At 39.9% G+C, this 22,936-nt stretch overlaps 5 protein-coding genes across 5 annotated transcripts; 3 read left to right on the top strand and 2 right to left on the bottom strand.

Annotated features, from left to right (window-relative positions):
- Positions 1-9,793: 9,793 nt before the first annotated feature.
- K441DRAFT_717015 (HET-domain-containing protein) lies at positions 9,794-10,880 on the top strand (the record flags this gene model as incomplete). The annotated part of the gene is made up of 2 exons (XM_067653987.1): positions 9,794-10,341; positions 10,604-10,880. The coding sequence occupies 2 exons, from the start codon at positions 9,794-9,796 to the stop codon at positions 10,623-10,625; spliced, it is 570 nt and encodes a 189-aa protein (XP_067504711.1). The 3' UTR covers positions 10,626-10,880.
- A 5,017-nt stretch (positions 10,881-15,897) lies between these two features.
- Positions 15,898-17,273, bottom strand: K441DRAFT_658587 (uncharacterized protein). The gene has a single exon (XM_067648374.1). It carries the CDS (start codon positions 16,789-16,791, stop codon positions 16,288-16,290), a length of 504 nt encoding a protein of 167 aa, XP_067504710.1. The 5' UTR covers positions 16,792-17,273; the 3' UTR covers positions 15,898-16,287.
- Positions 17,274-18,881: 1,608 nt separating this feature from the next.
- Positions 18,882-19,420, top strand: K441DRAFT_75949 (uncharacterized protein). Its single transcript, XM_067654436.1, has 2 exons — positions 18,882-19,334; positions 19,388-19,420. Exon 1 carries the CDS (start codon positions 18,988-18,990, stop codon positions 19,240-19,242), a length of 255 nt encoding a protein of 84 aa, XP_067504709.1. The 5' UTR covers positions 18,882-18,987; the 3' UTR covers positions 19,243-19,334; positions 19,388-19,420.
- K441DRAFT_695751 (uncharacterized protein) lies at positions 19,311-20,274 on the top strand (the record flags this gene model as incomplete). The annotated part of the gene is made up of 4 exons (XM_067652835.1): positions 19,311-19,334; positions 19,388-19,417; positions 19,531-19,603; positions 19,656-20,274. 4 exons carry the CDS (start codon positions 19,311-19,313, stop codon positions 20,006-20,008), a joined length of 480 nt encoding a protein of 159 aa, XP_067504708.1. The 3' UTR covers positions 20,009-20,274.
- A 29-nt stretch (positions 20,275-20,303) lies between these two features.
- K441DRAFT_658584 (UFD1-domain-containing protein) lies at positions 20,304-21,888 on the bottom strand. The gene is made up of 3 exons (XM_067648373.1): positions 21,721-21,888; positions 21,344-21,667; positions 20,304-21,285 (listed from the first exon to the last, which is right to left on the bottom strand). The coding sequence occupies exons 1-3, from the start codon at positions 21,721-21,723 to the stop codon at positions 20,515-20,517; spliced, it is 1,098 nt and encodes a 365-aa protein (XP_067504707.1). The 5' UTR covers positions 21,724-21,888; the 3' UTR covers positions 20,304-20,514.
- Between the last annotated feature and the right edge of the window lie 1,048 nt (positions 21,889-22,936).

Genomic DNA, 22,936 nt, shown 5'->3' with positions numbered 1-22,936 from the left:
TTAGGTAGGTATTAGACTGCATATAGGCTTATAAGATATCCCATAAGTAGAGGGCTATAGATTTAGTTTACTGTAGTCTAGGTATAAGTATAAGTATAATCCGTTAACTAACTCGTTAAATTATAGGCAATTGCGTAAGGATTAAGTCCTTTCCCTAGTCGTTATAAGCTTATATAACAAGCCTTAATTTCTTAAAGGCTTTATTAGTACTAGGGTGCTTAATTTTATTAATAAAGCGTAAGTTAAATATACGGACGCCTTACGGAACGTCTCTCTCCATTATAACCGCAAAGACGCCCTTTTTAAGTAGTCCGTTAATCTCTTTACATTATAAGTCCGTAAAAGGGGTTTCCTATACTAGAACTAATATATCCGTAGGCGGAGATTGCCTTACAGATATGCCTATAAAGGTTAGGTAGTTTTTTATTATAGGGTTCTCCGTTATAGGGTACTTTTAGGGGCATCCTCGGCCACGCTTTATAGCAGGTTTAGTAGGTTTAGTAAGTTTACGGGGGACTTCTAGAGTAGGTAGGGGTGCTTCTAGTTTATCTAGTTCGGCAAATACTTCCAGTTTATCTAGTTTAATATTATAGGTGTTTTCGGGCCAAAGATAGGGTTTTACAGACATGCTTCTAAAGCTAGTTAGTCCGCTAGGAAGTTATACGCAGTATATTTCGTCTTCTATAGCTAGTAAACAATAAGGTCCAGTCCAATTGCCGTTCTTACGCCATATAAGGACTTCGGAGTTAAGCGAGAGGTTGTGTACTAAGGTTATATTAGGTCCGTTATAGTAGTATAAAGCGTTATTAATAGTTTATTTAGCCCGTAATTTAACTATTTCGGCCATTACCTTCTATATTGTAGCTGCTCAATCCGTAATAGATGGGGCAGAAGGGTCCAGTTTACTTATCCTTAGGTAGGCTCCGTAAACTAAGAGGGTAAGTACCAGTCCGTTAGGGCCAGCGGTATTATTAATAGCTTTTACGGCCATCTATAAAGCTAGTTCCTTTTAAATATCTTTGCACTCGTCTATAATAATCTAGTAAGCTCTCCGTAGAGCTAGGTAAGCTTATTTAATAAGCCTAATAGACTAGTACGCCTTAACTAAAACGGCTTTTATTAAAATAGCTATAGCTATAGCTATAGCATACTATTAGAATTCCTTACTAATAAAGTTCCTATTAGCGTTGTAGGTAATATACTTAGGAGGTCTAAGGTATATATTAATCTAGTAGGTCTATAAAGTGTCCTAAGTATATTTTACGGATATATTTTATAGCTAACGGGCGGCTTAGTAGCGGGTTACCTTATCAATTATATATAATACTAGGCTGCCGTTAATATATATAATATCTACATACACTAAGTAGTTAAAATTAAGATCCTTATAAAGGGTAAACTTAAATTAGCCTAGGGAACGTCTGTATTTCTAGCAAAAGAAGCAGTATTTAGTTAGGTGGTTAATTGCCTTCCTATTAACATTGTCGTGTCTAGAGCGTTTAAGGACTCTATATAGCTTTTCGGCTAATAGGTAGCTAAAACAGCGGTATAGGCGGTAGATTTTAGTACTAGTAAGGTAGTACGGGTTATAATTAAAAGATTCCTAAATATAGGTCCGTAATGTCTCTCCCTATATAAGGAACGGGTGTCTAAATCGTCGTATAATTAGCAGGGTAATATACTTACTTTCTAGGGCAGTTATAGGGCTAATTACAGTATCCGTAATATTATTATAGTAAACCTATAACTTATCTATGTCCGCAAGATAGAGTAGAAAAGGGGTGTCCGCTTTTACTACGTAGAAGTTAACTAGGCTAATTAGGATCTTAACTACTACTAATCTAATTAATATAGTTAAGCCGATGCTAAATTAGACGTTTACGGCCCCAGTTTATATAATATTAATATCCGTATTATTATTTACGGTGGTCTTATATATAAGGTGCTGTCTATAACCTATAGTAAACTTCTTAGAGGCACCTATATTAATTATAACGCCATAGAATTCTTTAGGGGTATAGCGTTCTGTGGTAATATATACAAATAGGTCCTGTTTACAGTCCGTAATATCTATAACGGGTCCAACAGGTATACTTATAGGCCAGTTTTTAGGTGTAATTAAGTGTGTAAAGAAGCGGTTAGCTAATATAGTTATAATATTAAAGGCTTAGCTATCCATAAAAGGTCTAAAAGTAGTTAAGAATGTCTCTAAGGTCTCCTATTCCTAAGTATCTAAGTTAAAGTTAATTATAAGGGCTTCCATTAACTCGTTAAGAGACTCTTCTACTTCCTCTCCTTCGTAGTCTAAGATAAACTAGTTAATCCGTCTATTAAATCTCTTCTTAGACTTATTACGTTCTTCCTAAGTATACCTTATAAACTAATATCCTTCCTTACTACATATAAAGCACCTCTAATTAGTTTATCTATAGGGGTATACTTTTATATAGGAGTTGCTATAGGGGTTACGGGTAGGACCTAGTTAATGCGGGTGCTGCTAGCGGTAGCGGCGGTCCGTAAAGTAGGCATCTAAGTTAGTTTATAGATTTTATAAGTCCGTAACGAAGGCTTAAGTACTACCTAGCAGGTTTAAGGCTTCGTACGTTGTAATAGAGGACCGTAAATTGTTAATAAGGCCAGCTACGGTATCTACGGGCTTATAATAGGCGTATTTATAGGGTTCCATTTCCTAGTAAGCCGTAATAAGTTTATTATATAGGAAGTCGTTCGTTTAAAGCTTAATATTAAGACCGTGCTATAGGTGGCGGAGGTCTTTAATAAGGATTTGCAGGCACTCTATAGTCAATTTTTCAGTATTCTTGTCTATTACGGTCTGTAACTTAGTCGCATTTTATTAGGTAAGGATATTACGCTTATATTCTAGTCCTTTAAAGTAGTTACGTATAGCTTTATATAGCTTATTAAAGGGAACACCAAGGGGGTTGCTCTTAAGGTTAGTATAATAGTGGTTAAGTGCTAGGCCGCGCAGTATAGTAGAGTAGGCTTAGCTAAACTCCTATTTAGGAATATTAGCCTTCTAACAGAGGTCCGTAAAGATAGTCAGTTTAAAGTCAAAGTTGTCGTTTTCACCGCTATACTTAGATTTGTCGGTATAGAGCTTAGCTAGGTTAACTAGCTCCTTACTATAGGTCTTTACTTAGGTAGTTTACGGATCTATAACTTAAACAACAAAAGGGTTTTAGTCCGTATTTTAGTTTATAGGGGTATTATAGTCTATAATTTAGGTTACGGGGGTATTATAGTCCGTAACTTAAGTACTAGGTATACTTTAGCCTATAAAATTAATTCCAAAACTACTTAGGTTTATAAAACGAATTTAGTTAAGTAGGTTAGGTATAAGGCTAGCGATCCCATTAAGTTTAGGAGAAGTAAAGAGTTCTTTAGTAGCTTTAACCTAGTTTAGGATTTCCTCTTTAGTCTATTCCGTTTAGTCCTTCTTATATATTATATTATATAAAGACTATATAATAGTAACTTATTTGTCCCTTTTAACCTATACACCTTAGTAACGTAAAAGGGTTTATAGGTTATGGATAGTAGTAGGGTTACAGGCCTTAAAGATAGCTTCCGTAAAGTCCACAAAGTCTTCCTAGTATTGCTCCCATAGGTCGTCATTTATAAGCTTAAAATATTCATATTTAAGAACTTTAAATTTAATGTAGTTGTTAACATTAATTATAGACGTAAGGTCGACTCCCTATCTCTACTTTTCTTAACCTTTATTAACTTGCTTACTTAGGTCTGCCATACTATATAGTGTAATATAGTACGTTATAGGTAGGGAAGGTCTTATAGTGGTCCGTAAAGGCGGTTAATAGGTCTATAACAGTTTGTAGAAGGGTAAAGGGTTTCTATAAGGTCTTATAACAGTCTATAGAAGCAATTAATAGGTCTGTAGTAGTTTGTAGAAGGGTAAGAGGTCTCTATAAGGGGTCTAAAAAGAGGTTAGAGGGTATAGTAGGAATAGGGGTTTAAGGTTTAGAGGTAGATTAAGGGTAAAGGTTCCGTATAGGTTTGTATTCGCGTCTATTATACTTCCAGTAAACCGTATTAAGACTTAAATAAGTATACAGAGTTGGTAATAAGTCTGTAATCCCCGACTTCCAACCTTCTAGCAGGTCGTACTAGGACTCTAAACGGGTAGTTGCTGTCGTATATATCGCTCGGGGGGAGGTGTTAAGTAATTGCTAATCTGTGCGCGCTTACTAATTAGTGTTTGTATTAATTTAATAATACAAGTAAGTTATATCCAGGGGCACGAAATACGTATAGTATCGTATGCTCTTTTAGATAGTGGTAACTGTCGATTCTATTAAGGTAGACTACGTAGTCTATATACTAACGCGCCTCTCCCTAATTAGTTAGCACCTAAGTAGTTAGTGCACCAAACGCGTAACTACGCGTTTAGTATACCACGTGCTGTAATCATACATTAACAAAGCAGAGCCTTCGTTAGGCCGTCTGCTGTTATATCCGCAGTAGGCACCTATTTAATATTAATACTTCCTTTATAAACTTCCTGGCGGAGCTAGTAGTAATAAATATTAATATGTTAAAGCTTAGTGTTAAGCTCCACGTCGCTTTTAGTTAGTAGTTAAATAGTCTATAGGTTGTCGCAATATATTATTTACTTCTTATTAGGATTAAATCCGATTTCTTTAAAGAATTACTACTACTAAATTAACTCGGTAGCTGCATGCGATAGGGCTAAAAGCTCTACTTCTATACTTAATTTTATTACTAACTTCTGCTTTATAGATTGCTAGTTAATTAGTCCCCTAAATAAGGTAAATAAATAGTCTTCTATACTCTTTCTACTTACTAAATTATTGCTAAACGACGCGTTACTTACCCTTATAAAGATCTGGTTTATTATATTCTCCTTTAAGTACTTAATTATAAGAGTCTTGGTTTAATTAAGGTAGGCAATTACCCTTATAACAGCTGCGTTATAAACTAGTAATGGATTTTATAAGAATTTTAATAGCTTACTTACTATTCTTGCTATATCTAGATAAGTAATATTAGCTGTATAGAGTATAGATCTAACTTTCCTCTAATAGGCGTAGGTATTTTACTTAGAGGCTTACTCTAAATTAGGCTTAAGTTCCTTAATACCCATTAGTATATATATCTTACGATAATCTTTAACTTTAAAGCTTATTATAATTTTATTAATATAGGAATCCTAGCTAAGCTAAAGCTTCCTATTTTTTTTATTGCGGATAATTTAAAATTTTAAGAACTAGGTAAGGTTACCTAGGTCCTTTATTTTATACTTTCTTATAAGGTACTCCTTAAAAATTTAGAGCTTAAGTAGGTCTTTCTTCCTAAATATAGCTATAATATTATTAACGTAGAAGAAGACTATTAGCTAATTATTATAATATAGGCAAGGCTCCTCCGCTACTGGCTTTAAGCCTTCCTTTTTTAGCGTTATTATTAAGTTACCATGCTATAGCAGAGGTAATCGCCTTAATCCGTAGAGCGCTCTTTAAAGAAGTAGGCACTTACCCTTAATTAGAAATTTATCTAGACACTTAACGTATATAACCTCATTAATTACGCTATTTACGAATATATTAACAGCATTACCTTACTAGCAGTCTAGGTTAAATATTGCGATAATAGCCATTAAGGCTCTAAATGATCTTACTGCTAAAGTTACGGTATAGGTGTCTTTATAAACTAACTCTTATAGATTACCTTATGCATAAAGATAAGCTTTAAACCTTATTAGATATCCGTTAATATTAGTCTTATATATAAATACCCAGATAATAGGCACTATTTTAGTATAGATTGTCTTATTAACAACTTAAAATGTTCCTTAATTTTAAAGGTCCGTATATTCCTTTTAGGCAGTAGCCGCAAACTCTTCCTTATATTAATATCTTTAAAGCTCCTTCTAATTCCTAGGTAGTGGTAGGAGCTAATTACGGTACAGCTTTTTATAAAATGTAAGCCCTATATTAAAGGCTAGTCTTTGAGCTAGAAGGCTCTAGTTAGTGACGTTAGTAAAAAAGCCTACGTAGATCTTTAATTATCCTTTAAACCTCTTTCCTTTAACTACATTTTACTCTCCTATATCGCCATTAATCTTTTTCTTTAGCTTAGCTTTATTAGTTAGAACTATAATATAGTACAGCTTTTTTACTAAGGTGTTTAAGGATAGTAGTAGAGGCTTTGGTAAGTTAGGTTCTAATATCTTATCTAGGGTAGAAAGCCCTAGAGCTAAGTTATCTTTAAAGCTTAAATCTTATTACTTACTACTCTTAATATTAGGCTCTTCCTTATTTCCACTAGATTTCACCCGTTGTCTACCTTTAGTATTAACTTAAATCTTATCTTAAGTCTTATCGCTTTTATTAGATAATAATTCCAATTTATCTTAGAGATCCTGTATTTAATAAACATTAATAATTTCTAATATTTAGTTAGTTTTAACTTAGAGTATATTCGCTAAATCTGGCTATAAGTTATTATAGAGTAACTACTTATTAAACTTTATATCTCTTATTCTAATAACTTTCTTCTAACTAGGAATGTAGATTTAGAATATATTTGTTAAATTATACCCTACCAGATATCCTATATAGGCCCTTAGCGCGAGCTTATTTAGGCGTAGAATATTATATTTAAGAGGGTAGGCCTTATAGCCGTAGACTTATAGGTGGCCTATATTTAGTTTTAGTAGTAATATACCTATAGCTAACTAGATTTTTTTAAAAGGTATCTACCACCTAAGTCTTCTACTAGGCGTTTAATTAAGTAGATAGGCAGCTGCTTTATAAACTTTAGGATATAGCTCCTCTAGTAGATAGGCCTTAATTCTTATACACCAAGCCTTCTATATAATTACCCCCCTAGATTATTCTGCTGGACCGTTTTATAATTAAGTATTAGGTGCTAATCTTTTAAGACTAATTCCTTATTTAGCTGCCTATTCCTTAAATTCGCCTATAAAAGACGTCTTTCCATTTATATAGATAATGGCTACCTTAAAGCCATATCGTTGTTTAATAATATTGCAATAATTAATAACAATTTAGGTAAGGGACGACTTCTTAGCCATCGTTTCTACCTTATTTATTCGCGTTGTGTCATTAAGGAAGTATACCGCGTACTTATTACTATTAAATATAACTATTCCGGGTATTAAATTAAGGTGGATTCTATAGAAAGGAACTAGTAACTAAGTTAGAGGTCTTTTAGATACCACCTTATAAGCTTTACTCACTCTATACAATTTATATTCTACTATTATTAGGCCTTTTATAATCGCGCCCGTTACTAACTAAGGTAGTTACTTAATTACGTCTTTTTTTATATGGCCTAATCGCTAGTGCTATATATGGCCTTCTATATAATTTAACAGAGGCTTTAATAAGTGCTTTATTAGCTTTAATTAAGTCGCAAATAAGGCCTTAGGTAAGTTACTTTTTGGCTTATTATATTCGATAGTATTCTGACTATAGTGGCGGCTATAGTAGGCGTATGTCTCGTCGTCGCTATAGAAAAGAGTGTTCTCTTTATTGTTTTAGTAGACTCCCTTATTATTAAGCTTATTAAGATATACTAAGTTGGTATAGAAGCCTAGTATAAAGGCTGCTCCTAAGAGCTATATCTGTCTCTTCCCTTTTAGGTTATTAATCGTAACTATAGCTATACTATAGCCTATAATTTCTTCTATATATAAGCCCGTGTAGACGCGTTCTAATATAGGCTCGATATTACTAATAAACCTAGCTCTATTGTTAAAAACGTGTAGGCTTATTCCTAAGTTAAGAATTATATTATTGCGAAGCTTATAATTAAAAGCTGTGTTGTTGGCTTCTATATAATAAACTGCAAAGTTTTTATAGGGCTCTTAAGAGCTCTACTAGTTGCTATCCTTTGGCTTTTTATTAGCTCGATTGTTCTTCTTATTAGCTTAATTATCCTTTTTAATTTGCTTAATACGAGCCTTAATTTTAGGTGTTGTATTAGCAATCTTCTTATCTACCTTCTTCTAAATTTCGTTACTTGGTTTAAACCACGATGGGCAAAAAATTAACTTTATAATATACCAGCACTTATTAAAGTAGTGATGTTTTCCGCATAGGCACTTTAGCGGTAGTCGCCTTTCCTTCTTCTACTTATCTGCTAATGATTAAGGTTTTGATTTAGGCTTTAAATTTAGTGACTTATCCTTAAAGGTGACTCCAAAGGATCCTTATAAGGTTTTACCCTTCTAGGCGAGCTCTGTATAACGGTGGTTATAGTATATTTTAACCAGTTTAAAGAAGGTAGGAAGCGTCTTCTTCTCCTACTTATGCTTATTAAGCTCGTTCTTCCAATATTCTAACCAGCTTAGTGTAATTAATTTAATTGCGTATATAAAGTCTTTTACTAAACAATTACTATCTACCTTAGGTAGAGCTTTCTCCTTATACTTAGTATATACCTTCTCCCACTCTTATAACTAGACCTTAAAGTTCTAGTTCTAAGGCGCCTTCTTAAGCCTTATATATTAAGTGGCTATTTAAAGCTTTTAGGCGTAGTTAGTTAGAGCAATTCTCTTCTTAAGAGATACCAAGACGTTATAGGTAGTAGTGCATTTAAACGTGTAGATAAGGTAGGTATGTAAGATAGAGCTTAGGATATAGCTGCGCAACATATTAAGAGCTAACAGCTGTTTTCTATATAGCTTTATATTATCCCTATAGTCGGCTTTAAGTATACAAAGCTCCTCCTTTTCCTCCTTATCTAGGTCCGCGAGCTTCGTCTTTCCCCGGCTATTAGCATCCTTAGGTAAGGCATAAATAGGTTCTTTAAGCTGTGGCAGATTAGTCTTAGGTGTTAATAGGTTAACATACTTCCAGAGACGATTATTATTCGCTTTTAACTTAATAACCTTAATCTATTTGTTCCAATTGTTTAGGCTTATAAGGATAACGGATAATATAATAACAGGAGGGGTTTCTTGTTAAGAAGTCATTATAGGTAGTTGTCTATAATTAAGATAATAATTAAAATCAATAGGAATAAAGGCTTTAGAATTAAAGATGATGCAGTAGACGGCCCAGGCTTATAACTGTTAAACAGACGATTAGGAATGAGAACTCTGTTTATTAAAGAGGGCTCTAGAAGCTCTCTTATATCCCTTAACCCGTTAACTTGGGCACGCAGGTTATCGATAAGAGCCCACCAATCAAATCAGTGGGATTCGGTAGCCGTGCTTAGGAATACAAAATTCGGAGAGTGGCTAAGGCTTCGGGGGGGGGGGGGGTTTTCGCCGTTTTATTTGGGGGAATCTTACATTGAGTCTTCCGAACAAGATCTGCATTAAGTCTAGCGTGATTAGAAGGCATGGTGGTGGTGTATTTGATGGTTGAATTCTACGCGTTGTTCTGATTCTGGTGTTCGCGCACGGGCCTTCCCCTCTGCTCGCCCTAACGGGTCAAGGGATACATCAGGTAGGTCCAAATACAATAACAACGACGTCGTCATGTAGTAGGTCATAGTTAAGAGAAACAGGTAATGAGACGTTCGATAAGACATACGAGCTCAAGATACGAGACAACTGAGATATAGTTCGTATAGACGATCTAGGTCGTCAGACAGTATTACGATGGTAGTAAGGAACTTCGATTCAGGTCGACAGGTATAGATTTTCTCCACGTTGAATTTGCAAGCTTGGTGCAAAGGGACAATGCGCTGTACAAGAACAGAGTACTGACCACTTTTCAACCGAAAAATATACCTTACCAGCCACAGGATAGATGTCACCATGCGTCTTTTGAATACGAGGACGGTAACATTAGAGACGTTTATTGGGAAGTCTGTCCCAGGTTACGCGATTTTATCCCATACCTGGGCGGAGGAGGAGATACTTTTTGAAGACATGCAAACGGCCAATGGGCATCTTCCTACCCACAAAAAGGGATATGCCAAGGTTAGAGATAGCTGCTCTCAAGCTCAACGAGACGGTCACAAGTATATTTGGATCGACACCTGCTGTATTGACAAGAGCAGCAGTGCCGAATTGTCCGAGGCAATTAATTCCATGTTCAACTGGTATCGTTCCTCGAGTATCTGTTACGCTTATTTGATAGACGTCCAAGAAGGGAACGACAACTCTTTCAAGCAGAGTCGATGGTTCACTCGCGGATGGACCCTGCAGGAGCTTATCGCTCCAACGAGAGTTGAGTTTTACGACCAGACTTGGTGCAAATTGGGTGAGCGGAAGTCCATGGCTAGTCTCCTTTCCAAAATCACTGGTATCGATGAAGGTCTACTTTCAGGGAATTATGACCCGGATTGTAGCCATGGAAAATTGTCGATTGAGGGTCCGTGCGCAGGTCAAGAATGAGAAGTCTGTCTATTGAATGTGGCTCTAGAGCCTCCTCTATAAATACACGAAGGTGACTGAGTCGGTGACAGAGTCAAGGGGTCGGTGACCGAGTCAAGGGGTCAGTGACCGAGTCAAGGTGGCAAAATCCGATTCAGGTCGACAAAAATTATACGCGAATGGCGAAATACAAAAATGCTTATATTGCGGAGCTCCGGATACCGTCGAAACCTCCCTGGCGTCTTTCAGCATTGCAGCGCGAATGTCATAGGCATGCCACCGTCACACCGCTCATCAGGAAGACATAGCATATTGCCTCATGGGAATCTTTAACGTCAATATGCCTCTGCTGTATGGCGAAGGGGAAAAGGCATTTCAACGACTTCAGGAGGAAATCATAAGAAATTCGGTTGACCAGTCGATCCTGGCATCGGAACATCTTCACGAATGGGATGCGCAAAGCCTCATTTTTGCAGACTCCCCGTCGTCGTTTTCTTCTGGGGCTCGAATCAAATTAGTACCGAGGCCTTCCGATGTTGAATTTACAATGGCCTGACCAACCAAGGACTGTGCACGGATCTCACGTTGTGTCCTTGTTCCTTGACGGAGAATAATCGAGATGTTCAAGGTAAATTTTGGCTTGGGCTCCTCGATTGTTGTCTAGATGGAGATTATCTATCTCGACCAGCGATAATTCTAACGCGAGAGAGCCGTATCAATTGGACCTTTCGGCGTTTTCGCGACAATCTGCTGATTCAGGTTAACCCATTCGCCCAGATGGGGTCAAACATAGAGTGTCAACGCCGAGAAATAAAGTTATTCCAAGGTGAGAATCTATTGTTGCTTTTGTGTTCCTTCACAATCACCATTAGTTCTAGAACAATGAAATGTTCCATATGTTCCAAGATTCTAATTTGACCACAGTCCGGTTTCGTCCAGAAGACGCCATACGGAGAAATGTTTGTCTGCTTTCATCAAGGTGGAATTTCTCCGGATTCGTTACGCCGCCTCTCCATATCAAACCGATCTTCCAGTCTAGCGACATGAACTACTGTTTGCGAGCATCGTATCCAAAAGCGCGTGGTAATTATATCCCTCCTGCGGAAATCGATCCGTTGGACATGTTGAAAGAGACACGTTTTACTTCTCGCGATGACGGACTTTCTGGGATACTTTGCTTTGGCAATGAATCATTTGATGGCTTCATGGTGGTTTGGGGCCAAAAACCTTCCCGGCCGGGTGCTCAATTGCTCGGAAGCGAATCCCCCCGAGAGTCTGAGTTGCAATTGAAAATGCCATGGTGTAAGGTTTTGGAATGGGACTCTGCAAGTCTAGGAGAGTATGATCCACAAAAGGCGAACCATATCGACAGCGTCGACTTGTTCTACAATCAGTTTTGCTCAATTGCTCCGGGGGATATCTCATCCTCATCAAGAAGTTCAATCGATATCCGACACACAGCCAATCTTGTCATAGCCAGAATTAACTCTCCCCAATACCTTGGACGCACCATATGTGAATTGGAAGTGGAGATTTATGCAATCCGCTAGCAAGAATTGCCTCATGCCGCTTCAGATGGTCTTTGCCGTCAACGATATGGGCATCTCACCATCAGCATCAATGTTTTTATCAGTATTCGGTACTGATTACGCTTATTGAAATATTGAATATTGAATATTTTTGGAGTTAAGGTAGTAGAAATACGGCCTAGAGGCTCCGTAAATGGCTCTTAAGCCTCTTGGCGATATGTGCACATTTTAGATTTGTTAGGTAACCCTGTATATAAAGTCAAAATTACTGTTAGTAGGGGGGGTAGTCGGGCAGTCTCTGAGCAGACTTGCGGAGGATAGGCTGGATAGGCTTCTCAGATAATAGACCTATCAGCTGATAGTATCCGGATACGCCTAAGAGCGGCAAGGGGTTGCCGGGTTCGACGCAGTGTTGGAGCCTCCAAAAGCAGCGTCTAAACCATCCGAATTTGGATGCTCCAACACCAAAACCCCAATTATAGGTAGTAAAACTATATTAATTATAAGTGCTTTCTTTTAAAGATTATAATAAGCTAAATTAATTAGCCAAGGGTAGAGACTACCTCTATAATTAATATCTAATACAGTTCTAAAATCTAGTCTATATAGACGAATACCAATAAATTTAGGTATAAAAACCCTCTAAAAAGGGCAACGTAAGAGGTAATATAGCGTATACCTCTTTAGGTAGCACGTCCGTACTACATTAACGGGAGGAAAAATACTATTAGGTCGCTATTCTAAGACTCCTATAAGGGAGTGTCCTAATTGCCTATCTTACCCTATCTGCCCTTTATACTCTACTTCTATATTACTATAAATTACTATTAAGTATCGTGTTTTCTCTACCCCTAGCTCCTTACTACCCTATATACGTATATACGCCTACTTATAGTCCTTCTGCTTAATAACCTAGCCTAGCCTATTCTAATTACCCTCCCTCCCCCTAAGAGCTGAGTATGTGTATTTTATTCTAGGGCCCTAACCTAAGTCCCTACCCCCTATCTTCCTATATCTAATATCGCGCTTAGTCTATACTGCTAACGTACTAGAACGAGCTAGGTGGATTAAGGTATAGAGGAAGATACTAGTGCTGTTAGGTAGGTGGGTTAAAAAAGGCTCTTATAGGCCTTCCGCCTGCGAGGTGTATACGGTTGTATATAGGTGCTATACGGTATATCGTTATACCGCATAAGAAGAAGGGGGATGCCGTGAATAGAATGCCGTGATTCGGGTGTACTGGACGTGTACGTATAGACGTAATAGTTGTGTTCGTAAGCCTTCGCTGGGGCTTACCCTCCTAGCAAGAAAATTTTTCGCACTACCATTACGTCGTAGCGCCGACGCTGCGCAGCCGTATACACGTCTCTACGTTGGCTTTGCTAAATCCAAAGACTAGCAGGTTCGTAGCCGTCACCTCGTATAGGTGCGGAGTCCGATTTCGATAGCCCCTATATATAATTATTTAGCGACTGTATAAAAGTCTTCTTTTTAGAGGCGTCTTTTATAGAGGTTAAGTTTATATATATACCTAATGCGATACTAGGTTCGTCTATATTCTAAGCATTCTCTACCTATATATTAATCTTTCTTTATACTCTCTTATAGAGGTTATAAAACTCTTAAATTTACCTTAGCTATACTCTGTTAATTTATATACTTTCTATTAGTTAGCTAGTTAAGGAATTAATATAAGAATTATATTAGAAGTAGCTAAAGACAGTAACTAAAGACCTATACTTTACTAAGGGGTTTAGTACTGCTATTTTGATTAAGGATTTACGCCGCTATCTCTTGTAGTCGCGTATACAAGGGAGTAAATCCTTATAAGTCCTATTTGGGTACCTAATTAGCAGGGAAGTCCTCTTGGGTAGGGGTTAACTACAGCTCGTGTTGGTGTATAATTCGTCGTGATGTTATGCCGTTTAATCGATCTTTAGAAGTCAACGATAGGACACCGTATGCGCGTGCAGCTTCTCTACCAAATTTAAATCGGCGAGAGCTATCTGTAGGCTCTGCTCCTTTTGATCTATAGTTGGTTGTGTAGAAAATAAGGGGACGAATAGGTGGTTTGATTTTGGCTAGGTTGCCAACTTTAGGAGGTGGCCGAGCTCTAGGGATCCGAGCTTAAGATATATATAATATTAATTTAAAACGTATATAAATTCTATAAATAGAACTCCATAGATCGCATTGAAATCTAGTCCTAAAATATATTAAATGCCACCCAAGATTAACACCAGAAATCGACTTAAGACACATTAAAACCTACCTGTAAAATGTGCCGGCCATATACTATAGGGGGAGGCAGGTATGGAACATTCTATATATAGAGTTTAAAAATAGCAACTTAAATTCCAAGGAGAAGTATATAGGCCTATAATGGCTAATGTGTAAGGTATCCTTGCATTAGATCGCAAGGGAATGGCTCACCGGTTACAGCAACGAATCGCAAATTTTTGTTCCCCCACTTTATTTAACGCGTCTTTTTATCAAGTGATTATATATATATATATATTGGCTCTACTTTATAAAGTGAGAGGCCTACTTAATAGAATTAAGATTACACCAGCCCCTTAAAGTCCAGCCGAATGTTATACTATCGCATGGATACGTCGTATATCACGTATAGATGAAACCTTAATTTTCGTAATAGATCTAGGGCCTCCCTATCTAGAGCCCCCCATATAGGGCTTAACAACGTGGAGCTGTCATATTTAGAGCTTTGTACAGAGCTTTATACAGAACTTCCTATAGAGCTTCGTGTAGAGCTTTGTGCAGAGCTTAATAAGATCCACGTAGATAACGCGTGAACTTAATAGAATCCATCTCTACCTTTATAAATTTCTTTAATTTATATTAGGTTAAACCTCTCGCTTTATGTATATAGCGTCAAATTGACGAAGTTGGGCGATATTTAATAAAGTGGGTTATATAATGATTCAAGGGGAACAACACTATCGCGTGGATACGTCATACATTATGCACAGATAAAACCTTAATTCTCGCGATATATCTAGAACCTCTCTACATCAACCGTCTTGTAGAGCCCTACATCGAGCATCTTGCAGAGCCTCCCTATATAGAACCTCGTGCAGAGCTCCGTACAGAGCTCCGTGCAGAGCCTCGTAAGATGCACGAAGATAACGCGTGAGCTTGACAAAATCCACTTCTATCTTATAAAACTCTTTAAATTCTATAAAGTAGAGCCTATATATATATACATTCAATCACTTGATAAAAAGACGCGTGAATACTTAAAAAGTTAGACAAATCTTAATAAAGCGGGAGATTTGACGTTTAGAGGGGAATAAAAAGGTGCATCCCCTGTAGCTGATTGTTGGGAATTTCCAAGCTAATATCTCTTTACTAGCTATACCATAGTACCGAGTCTAGAATCCCGTAATATTGGATTGAAGTATTGGTTCTAGTTATAGCCATGCGGAAGAAAATATTGTCCCGCTGAACATCTCGGTGAATGATTGACTTCTAAGTTTCCCTATATTTTTTTATTGAAAAAAGGCCTCATACATCCAGGCAAGCGTTTGAGTCAATGGGTTTAATAAGTGCTACGACGGAAATTCTAGTTAGAAGGGTCAGTATTATATAAACAAAGCGAGAATATAATATATGAGCTTTTACAGCACACAGCCTAAAGTCTATGACGCGCCGACCACCACAGGACCGGATTTAGTTCTGACAATCATTAGACAAAGCTCATGATCTGTCACTAATGGTTAATTGGCATACGAAATGCGACTTTTACCGTGCGCAGAACACGTAATGCGTTCAAGGGACATCTTCGAGGATGGCGTAATCGCTAAAGAGAGGAATGAGACGTTTTCATACTTTATATGCTGCCACGTCTATGGAATTGTTCCGACTCGAGAATTGATCAGCCTCGTGCTGAACGCAGCATTCGCTGGTTTCCAAGGGTGTTGTCTCACACATAGTTTAAAGATTAATCGTGGCAGCTATTGATGGGTGCACCGTGTAAGACAAAGCCCTGCTGACTCGGCGAGGCGAGACAAAGTCTCAGTTATTTGCAATTGTAACATCAAGAAGCGAGTAGATAATAAATGTACCGTAAAGAGCTAATATGATTAAAGAACCGTAGAGTGTATTTTCGAGTCTGAGGCTCATTGCAGATGAGCAAACTTGTCCGGAAAACACAGAACTAAAATTTGGACGAAGAATTGTCCTTGAAAAAGGAGAGATCAAGGAAAGAAGAACACACAGGGATCGCAGTCTAGATATATCAGCCCAGATGTTATCGCCTGCAATAATCAAGCTCCAAATGCCACCGTGCGCCTTAATTGCATCTCACAATAACTGGAAATGTAGCCAGAGATCAAGCAAGGAGTATTTCTCAAACAATTCTTGTCTACCCATGAGTATGAAGCTCTAAGTTCGCTGCTGGCTATGGAAAGGTATCGGCTGTACTGAAAGCGGTTTCGGAGGTCCGCGGACTGCGAAGAGACAAGCGATAGGATTAATCAGTGACCTTAGGAGGAACACGTTCGGGTCCGGCCAACCGACCGATCGGCTCGATGCCTCTTTAAGGCCGGATATAGAAATACGGCGGTCCTTTCTGTTCTTCGGGGATACCAAGCAACCCGACGACATTCGTGGGTGGCCCATATCTGACTGATGGAGTTTGCTAACGGATGCGACAGTTCCTGAAGATGCTGTTGCATGGGAACAATCACCGTGGTATGCTTGGTCGAGTGGTTTCTGAAAGTATCTGGTATCATCCCACAGTATGACATTCCGATTGACTGGAGACTCACTTGGAGTGTCTGGGACAGGTATAACCGACTTGAACAACACGGTCTGCGACTGGGTGTCGACCATATGCGGGGCAAGCGTCCACACCATGAACATGGTATACGCATCCACAGACTGCATATTTCTCCACGATTCTGAAACACATGTTGCGTAGTGCAAGAAGAAGATATAGAGAAAAGATAATGAGACAGGAAGAAGAAGGGACGGGGCCTTAGTTATATCTGCCTCGACTCATGAAACACGATGAACGAGCACGCAGGAGTATCCAATAAAAGAAAGGCAGGAGGAGCACAGTAAGAATAGAAAAAAAAAGGCAACGACTGGTCCAAGTACAAAACCGAAGGAAGTGGCGGCGACAAAACGAGGCAGAAAGGTATTATATTGCCATGACTCGGCCACATAGTTGCCAAATTATAGCTTTCGGGTAGAATATAGGACTGAGCTCGCGAAGAGCTAGGGAATTAGTAGCGTCATGATTAAGGCTTGTATCACGGATGATAATAGCGCAAGTTGCATCATAGTAGGAGCATGAATAGGCGGGTATGGGCCGTGAAAGACAGCCGATTTCACGCACGAAGAAAACCCCGGCGCTCAAGCGGCCGTTGTCCCGGATTAGGGAATTGAAGGAGAGGCGCAGCATATACTCGAAATAGGTTGGATACACATCTGGAAATCAGATTTGAGTGGTAAGGATGGTCGACAAAGGATGCAAAGGGTACCAAGGCAAAGCAGGCAAGGATTTCGGTATCGCTGCGCAGAAGACGGGGAACAGAATGCCTCATGGCAGTGCAGGTAATGGAGCGCATGTACTGCGGTCGTTCTTCCATTCAGCTCTGCTAGATCGTGTGCTCTCGTAGCTCAGCTGGGGAGGATCCTGTTCGCCAGTGGTTATGGAGCCAAAAGCTGATCGATTGGATACAAGGAAATGCCTGGCGATAGTGGCTTGTCAGCAAGCGGGCAAATACGGCAAACTTAGAAATGACTTGTGGCTCATGAGAGTAAGAGACGAGGTCAAGGGAATGCGAGAGGTGGCTCTGCAAACGGACAGCCGGAATCCCCCACGGTAACACATAGGTCCCAATGAGGGCTGCAGGAGAGCAAGGACGAGACTGCGGAAAGCTAGGTAGAGGTCAGTCAATGGGTCTAGGTAAGCAAGATTGTGATTAAGTGAAGTCTGAATGCGTCGGCATCAGCCCTAAGAGCGCACGGTTGAGGTGGCCATAGAGTGGAGACCGCCCCGGGACGCTCGGTGACAACAGCTTGCCTGACGATTTCACCGCTTCCTCGACTCTCCTCGCTCCCAACGTGGTGACCCCATCACTCATATACCCTCTCCTATGGCGGTGTCAATGGCACGGTTTTGTGCCCGGCTAGACGGTCTCACTTGAATACCGCTGAGTGTACTTTCAATGTAGTCAAATTGCCTATGACGTTGCTGTCTTCCAAGCCCCCTCGAATTTTAACGAGGTGTTTTCTTTCCTACTCCTTCACAGCCGGTTATATCCATTGGTATCACCTCTCTCCCTTTTTTGCCTTATTGTGAATCCTGGCTATGCGCTGGGGAGGATCCTCGCCGGACATGGCTATCAGTAGCGATAAGTGCACAACTCCCGTCTACCCGAAGTATCTCTTTGCTGGTAGTGGAACCCATCAAAGACCCTTGGCCCCCTCACCGTATAACATACGTCCGCTCGTACAAGAGCGGTGTCATCGCAATTACTACTCTTCTTACTTGGTGTTGTTATCCGCCCCCGTAGCTCACGTTATTCCTTCTCTTTCCCGTCCCGCAAGACGTCGAGGCTCATTCCCGAAGAAGCTATCGATTGTTCTCATGCCTTGTTATTCCGCCCTGACGTGTAGCAGGCTTTAAGAAGATGTGGAATCAGTACACTTCGTCTTGGCTGCTTTCATGCGGTTTTTTTTCTCGTCCTGTCACTGAGCCCTAAATACAGTTCAATGCTCTGAGAACTGTCAAGTTTCAAGACTATACTTGTGTGAACACCCTTTTAGGAAATTTTGCTCATGCCCGACAATCTCGGTGGTACCGGATGAGAAGAGCTACAGTTAGACATGAGCAAGCAGTAGACTCCAAGTTGTTCTCCTTGCTCCTCGAAATATACCTCTCCCTGAGATTGGAAGACTTTAAAGATACAATGACTGAGAAGAGGTAGGAGACGGTGCTGCTGGATACAGTGCCTAGACTGCACAAACAGTACAACTTGAACCGTCTATTGCCTTGCTGGATACCGATTGAGCACAACTCGTCGGAACCTTATATTCTATCCCTGCTGCTCTACTCCTAAAACTGACCCTTGAATGATTGAAGACTTGCCGCCTCCATCGCTCGCTGCGGCCTACTTAACCGAAGCAAGAAGTGGTTGGTTTTTTTCCCACGGAACAGTTGACTCTGGGGATGTTCCGATTCACTTCGATGAGAGCATATTTCACTTCACTTTATCGTGGCTTATCATAATCTTCGGGCATTTGATATTTCATTTCTCACGGTTCTTGCCCAGTCATCCTCAATCCTCAATCAACTTCCACCAGCTTGCCTCTTTTATCTCAAAATAAAATCCGCAATAGGCCCTAGTCCACACTTATTCCCAGAGAACACACTTCACTTACGTTGACATCCAAAGATGGCTGAAAAGAAAGGAAATGGGGTAACCTGCCTTCTAATCTAACGCCTTTCATGTTCTAACAAATGAATCAATAGGTCAACTGGACTACTGAGAATGATCGCAAGGTACTTTCCCACTTCACTGCTCCCGCCTCTCCATTCCGTTAGCAAGCACATCTTACAGAAAAGCTGTTTCCTCAGCCCAATCCTACATCTGCTGACCAGACCTATACTTAAAGCTTCTCCTTCACGTTATGAATCGGCCGAATCTCAAGCCGGCTGATCACGACCAATTAGTTACTATATTCCCAGGTAATAATTCTTCATCCATATTCTACCGCCCACACTGACCGAATTATATAAGGTGCTACTCGTAACTCGATTGCAGTCCGCCTATCCAAACTTCGCGTTGAACAGCGCAAGGCCTATGATGCTCTTGGTTGGGCTCTGCCTGAAGCACAGTCTGCGCGCACTGTTGGACCCAGAAAGAAGATTACCAAGAACCTCTCTTTGGCTTTACCAAAGGAAGAGAATGCTGGACTTCGCAAGCGTAGCAACGGTGCTAAGGAGGAGGTCAAGAGCGACAATGGAGAGGACAGCGATGAAAGAAGCCAATCGATGACGCGCAAGACCAGAATGGGAAATGAGCCGAAACGTCGTCGCGTTGACGTAATGCTGAGTGAGGACAGCCTCGAAGATGATGCGGATATGGCTTAAAGGGGTTCGTTGCAGTTAGGTATATGGAGCTGGAGATTGCTGGAATAACATTGGACGAGAGGTGTTTGAGCTTGCATATGGTGGGTGGGCATACCTTGATACGTCTGCTACCTTGTATCAAGCATGCTTATGATGGCGCTAGAGATGTCTTTCACCTGCATATGTCATTGCCTGCTTTCGACTCCCAGTCAGGCTTTGCAGGCATCTAGGAGGTTTGGATGACAACAGGATAGTGATGCATATACTTTCTAAAAGCTGGATCGGGCACCTCGTAATACTTCAGTTTAAATATTGTGAAGTGCACTGTGTAATCACGTTTGATTACTTCTATTTGTGAGCCTAAGTTTCTAGGTCTGCTCTCTAACCAGGGCTGTAACTCAGGTATCGCCAACCTGCCATAACTATTATACTAACCTGACCCAACGCCATGAAAATGCCCAAACCATCGAGTTCCAAAATGGCGCCGTAAGGTGTTCAAAAGCATTTGCTCAAGACCACTCGATTCATCATTTGTCTCCTTTCTTCTTTCTTAATGTCTGTCCCTGTCCTTGAAACTTGATTCCATCCTTTTCCTTTTCACTCTCCTCACCCTTCCGCTTTACAGGCTTGATCTCATACCCGAAGAAAAGTTTTCCAGGCGCAAGCCTTAGTGGCTGTGGGCCATTGGTTCTGCGTAACGGCTGTGGAGGCACATTCGACGATGAGCCGGCCACCGGCGTGGAAGACTTCGGAGTTGGCGCTTTACTCCCTTTCTTCGAAGAGAGCTTGTGCCCCGAGGTTAAGAAATTTGACGAGACCGCTTTGGCGCCTGCGGCAGCAGAAGTTGATGATGGGGCGACGGCAGCATAGTTGATCGCTTGTGCCATAGAGCCATGTGCGTGCAGAGTTCCACCTTTGCCAGCCATGACACCTCCAGTGCCTCCAAGGCTCCTAGGCGTACTTGTACCACTGGTACGCTTTGGCTCTTCGTAACCAACAGGTGGAGCAAAGTCGACCGACAAATCTGTCTCTAGAGTACAGATTGCCTTCTTGGGGCCTTCAGGCTTTGTTTCTAATACGGCAATACTATAAACGGAGTCATTATACGCAAAGGTAAAGATATCGCCAGTGGTGAGGCAGGAGAAATTGCGAAAGGCATTCTCGAGGACAGCTTTAGGGTCGGAAATTTCAAGGAATGAGGGGGATTGCGGTTGTAGTTTTATAAAGGTCCCGAGCGGCAGATCAGTTGATTTCACTTGCAGGAGATCGCCTGGCTCAACTTCAAGGGTTTGCATAAGCTGATATATGATCAGTTAGCCGACTGAAGGGCGAAAAGTAGGAGATTGAGTGATGTACCCAGTATGGTAGGTAAATCTTGCCTTCCTCAGCAATGAACTCGAGCACACCTGCATGAGTCTGTTTGCCTTCTTTTGCACCGTTGATGAGCTCAAATAACATAGGGTATGTAATGTGTAGCCTTGTGAGTTTGTCTAAGGCGCTGGGTGGTAGGAAAACCTTGCCGCCGTGGTTTGCGTCTTCTCGCTCTGGGCCAGGTAGCATGACGACAGGATAGCATCGGAAGTATTCATCAAAGCGCCGTGGTGCTCCTCCACGATGCAGCATGGCTTGCTGGTACATGGCCATGGGGTCGTCCTCGTCGTAAAAGCCTGGGTTGAACTGCTAGAATTTCTTAGCTTGGCTGGATTGAATGTCGGTTAGGAGGCAAATATTACCATGATGTAACAAAAGGATTTCCGGATGAGAGAGGGAGCTATTTATGAGTTAGAAGATAAGTAATAGAGAGGAAGAGAGAGTAAGGCTGTGAAGAGGGTGGTCGTAGTGGTCGTGGTTGATGTTGAAGGTGCAGTTGAGGCACCTGCGATGACGCTGACGGATCCAGCGAGGCCAAATTCCGAGAGCGGTGAAGTTACAGTCGCTTCGGAAAAGGACGATCAAATGTCAGAAACCATGATCAAAAACAGAAATTTGCCGAATCCTCACCTGTTTGAACCCTTTTTCTGTACTTGCGCATGCCACCACCTATTACCTTATTATTACCTTATTTTTAAAGCCATGGGTAAACCTGCTTAGTTAATTAAATAGAAATCGATTATATAAGCTCTAATTAACCTTAGTAACGACGATTTCTATATAGAAGTTAAGACTAGCGTTCCTCAACCTACTCTTTAATGCTAGAGGGTAAATTTAAAAAGATATGGCCAGATTAATCCACCGATTAAGGTAAATAGTAGGCCACTGCTGCTTACGGATAAGGCTTTAGATATATAACGTTAGGTGTTATTAATATTAATTTATTAACGCGTACCTTAGGGCCTTTTTAAATACCTCTTATATAGTCTAAACGCCTATTTTAAAGAGATGCTCTAGTTTCTATATAATGAATATAATATAATAGTAGTATAGAGTATACTGTCGGCTAGATTAAAGCGAAGGAGATAGAGTAGAAAGGTTATAAGGATAATTATATAATAACGCAACCTAGGCCTAAGAGACGACTAGATTATTTAAACCTATGGCTATAGGCGCAATTAGTTCGTTTTTATTAACGAATTAGCTTATAATAAGAAGATAATGGATAGGAAGTATGGGTGGGTACCTATTAATAAGCCTGCTAAAGGAATGTCGGAATTAAAGAAATCTAAAAGATAGAGCTTACTACTAGCGTATACCTAGTAGGGCTATATACCTAATTAGTTAATATACTAAGGCTCTATTAATAGGTTAATATTTATTTAGTAGATTAAAAATAAGGTTCTTACTTATATGCAGCCTTATCTATAGCCTTAATTAGTTCTAGTAATAGATAATGCGTTAATCTATTATAATAAGGTATATAGTAATTATAAAGGATAGGCGTGTTAACGCTACTGCTTACTTAAACCTAGGAAGTTTAACGCCTTTATAATACTGCTAGTGTTAAACTTAAAT

Source organism: Cenococcum geophilum (assembly GCF_001692895.1).
Source record: "Cenococcum geophilum 1.58 unplaced genomic scaffold K441scaffold_17, whole genome shotgun sequence".
Classification (NCBI taxonomy): domain Eukaryota; kingdom Fungi; phylum Ascomycota; class Dothideomycetes; order Gloniales; family Gloniaceae; genus Cenococcum; species Cenococcum geophilum.
This window is presented reverse-complemented; position numbering and strand designations above follow the sequence as displayed.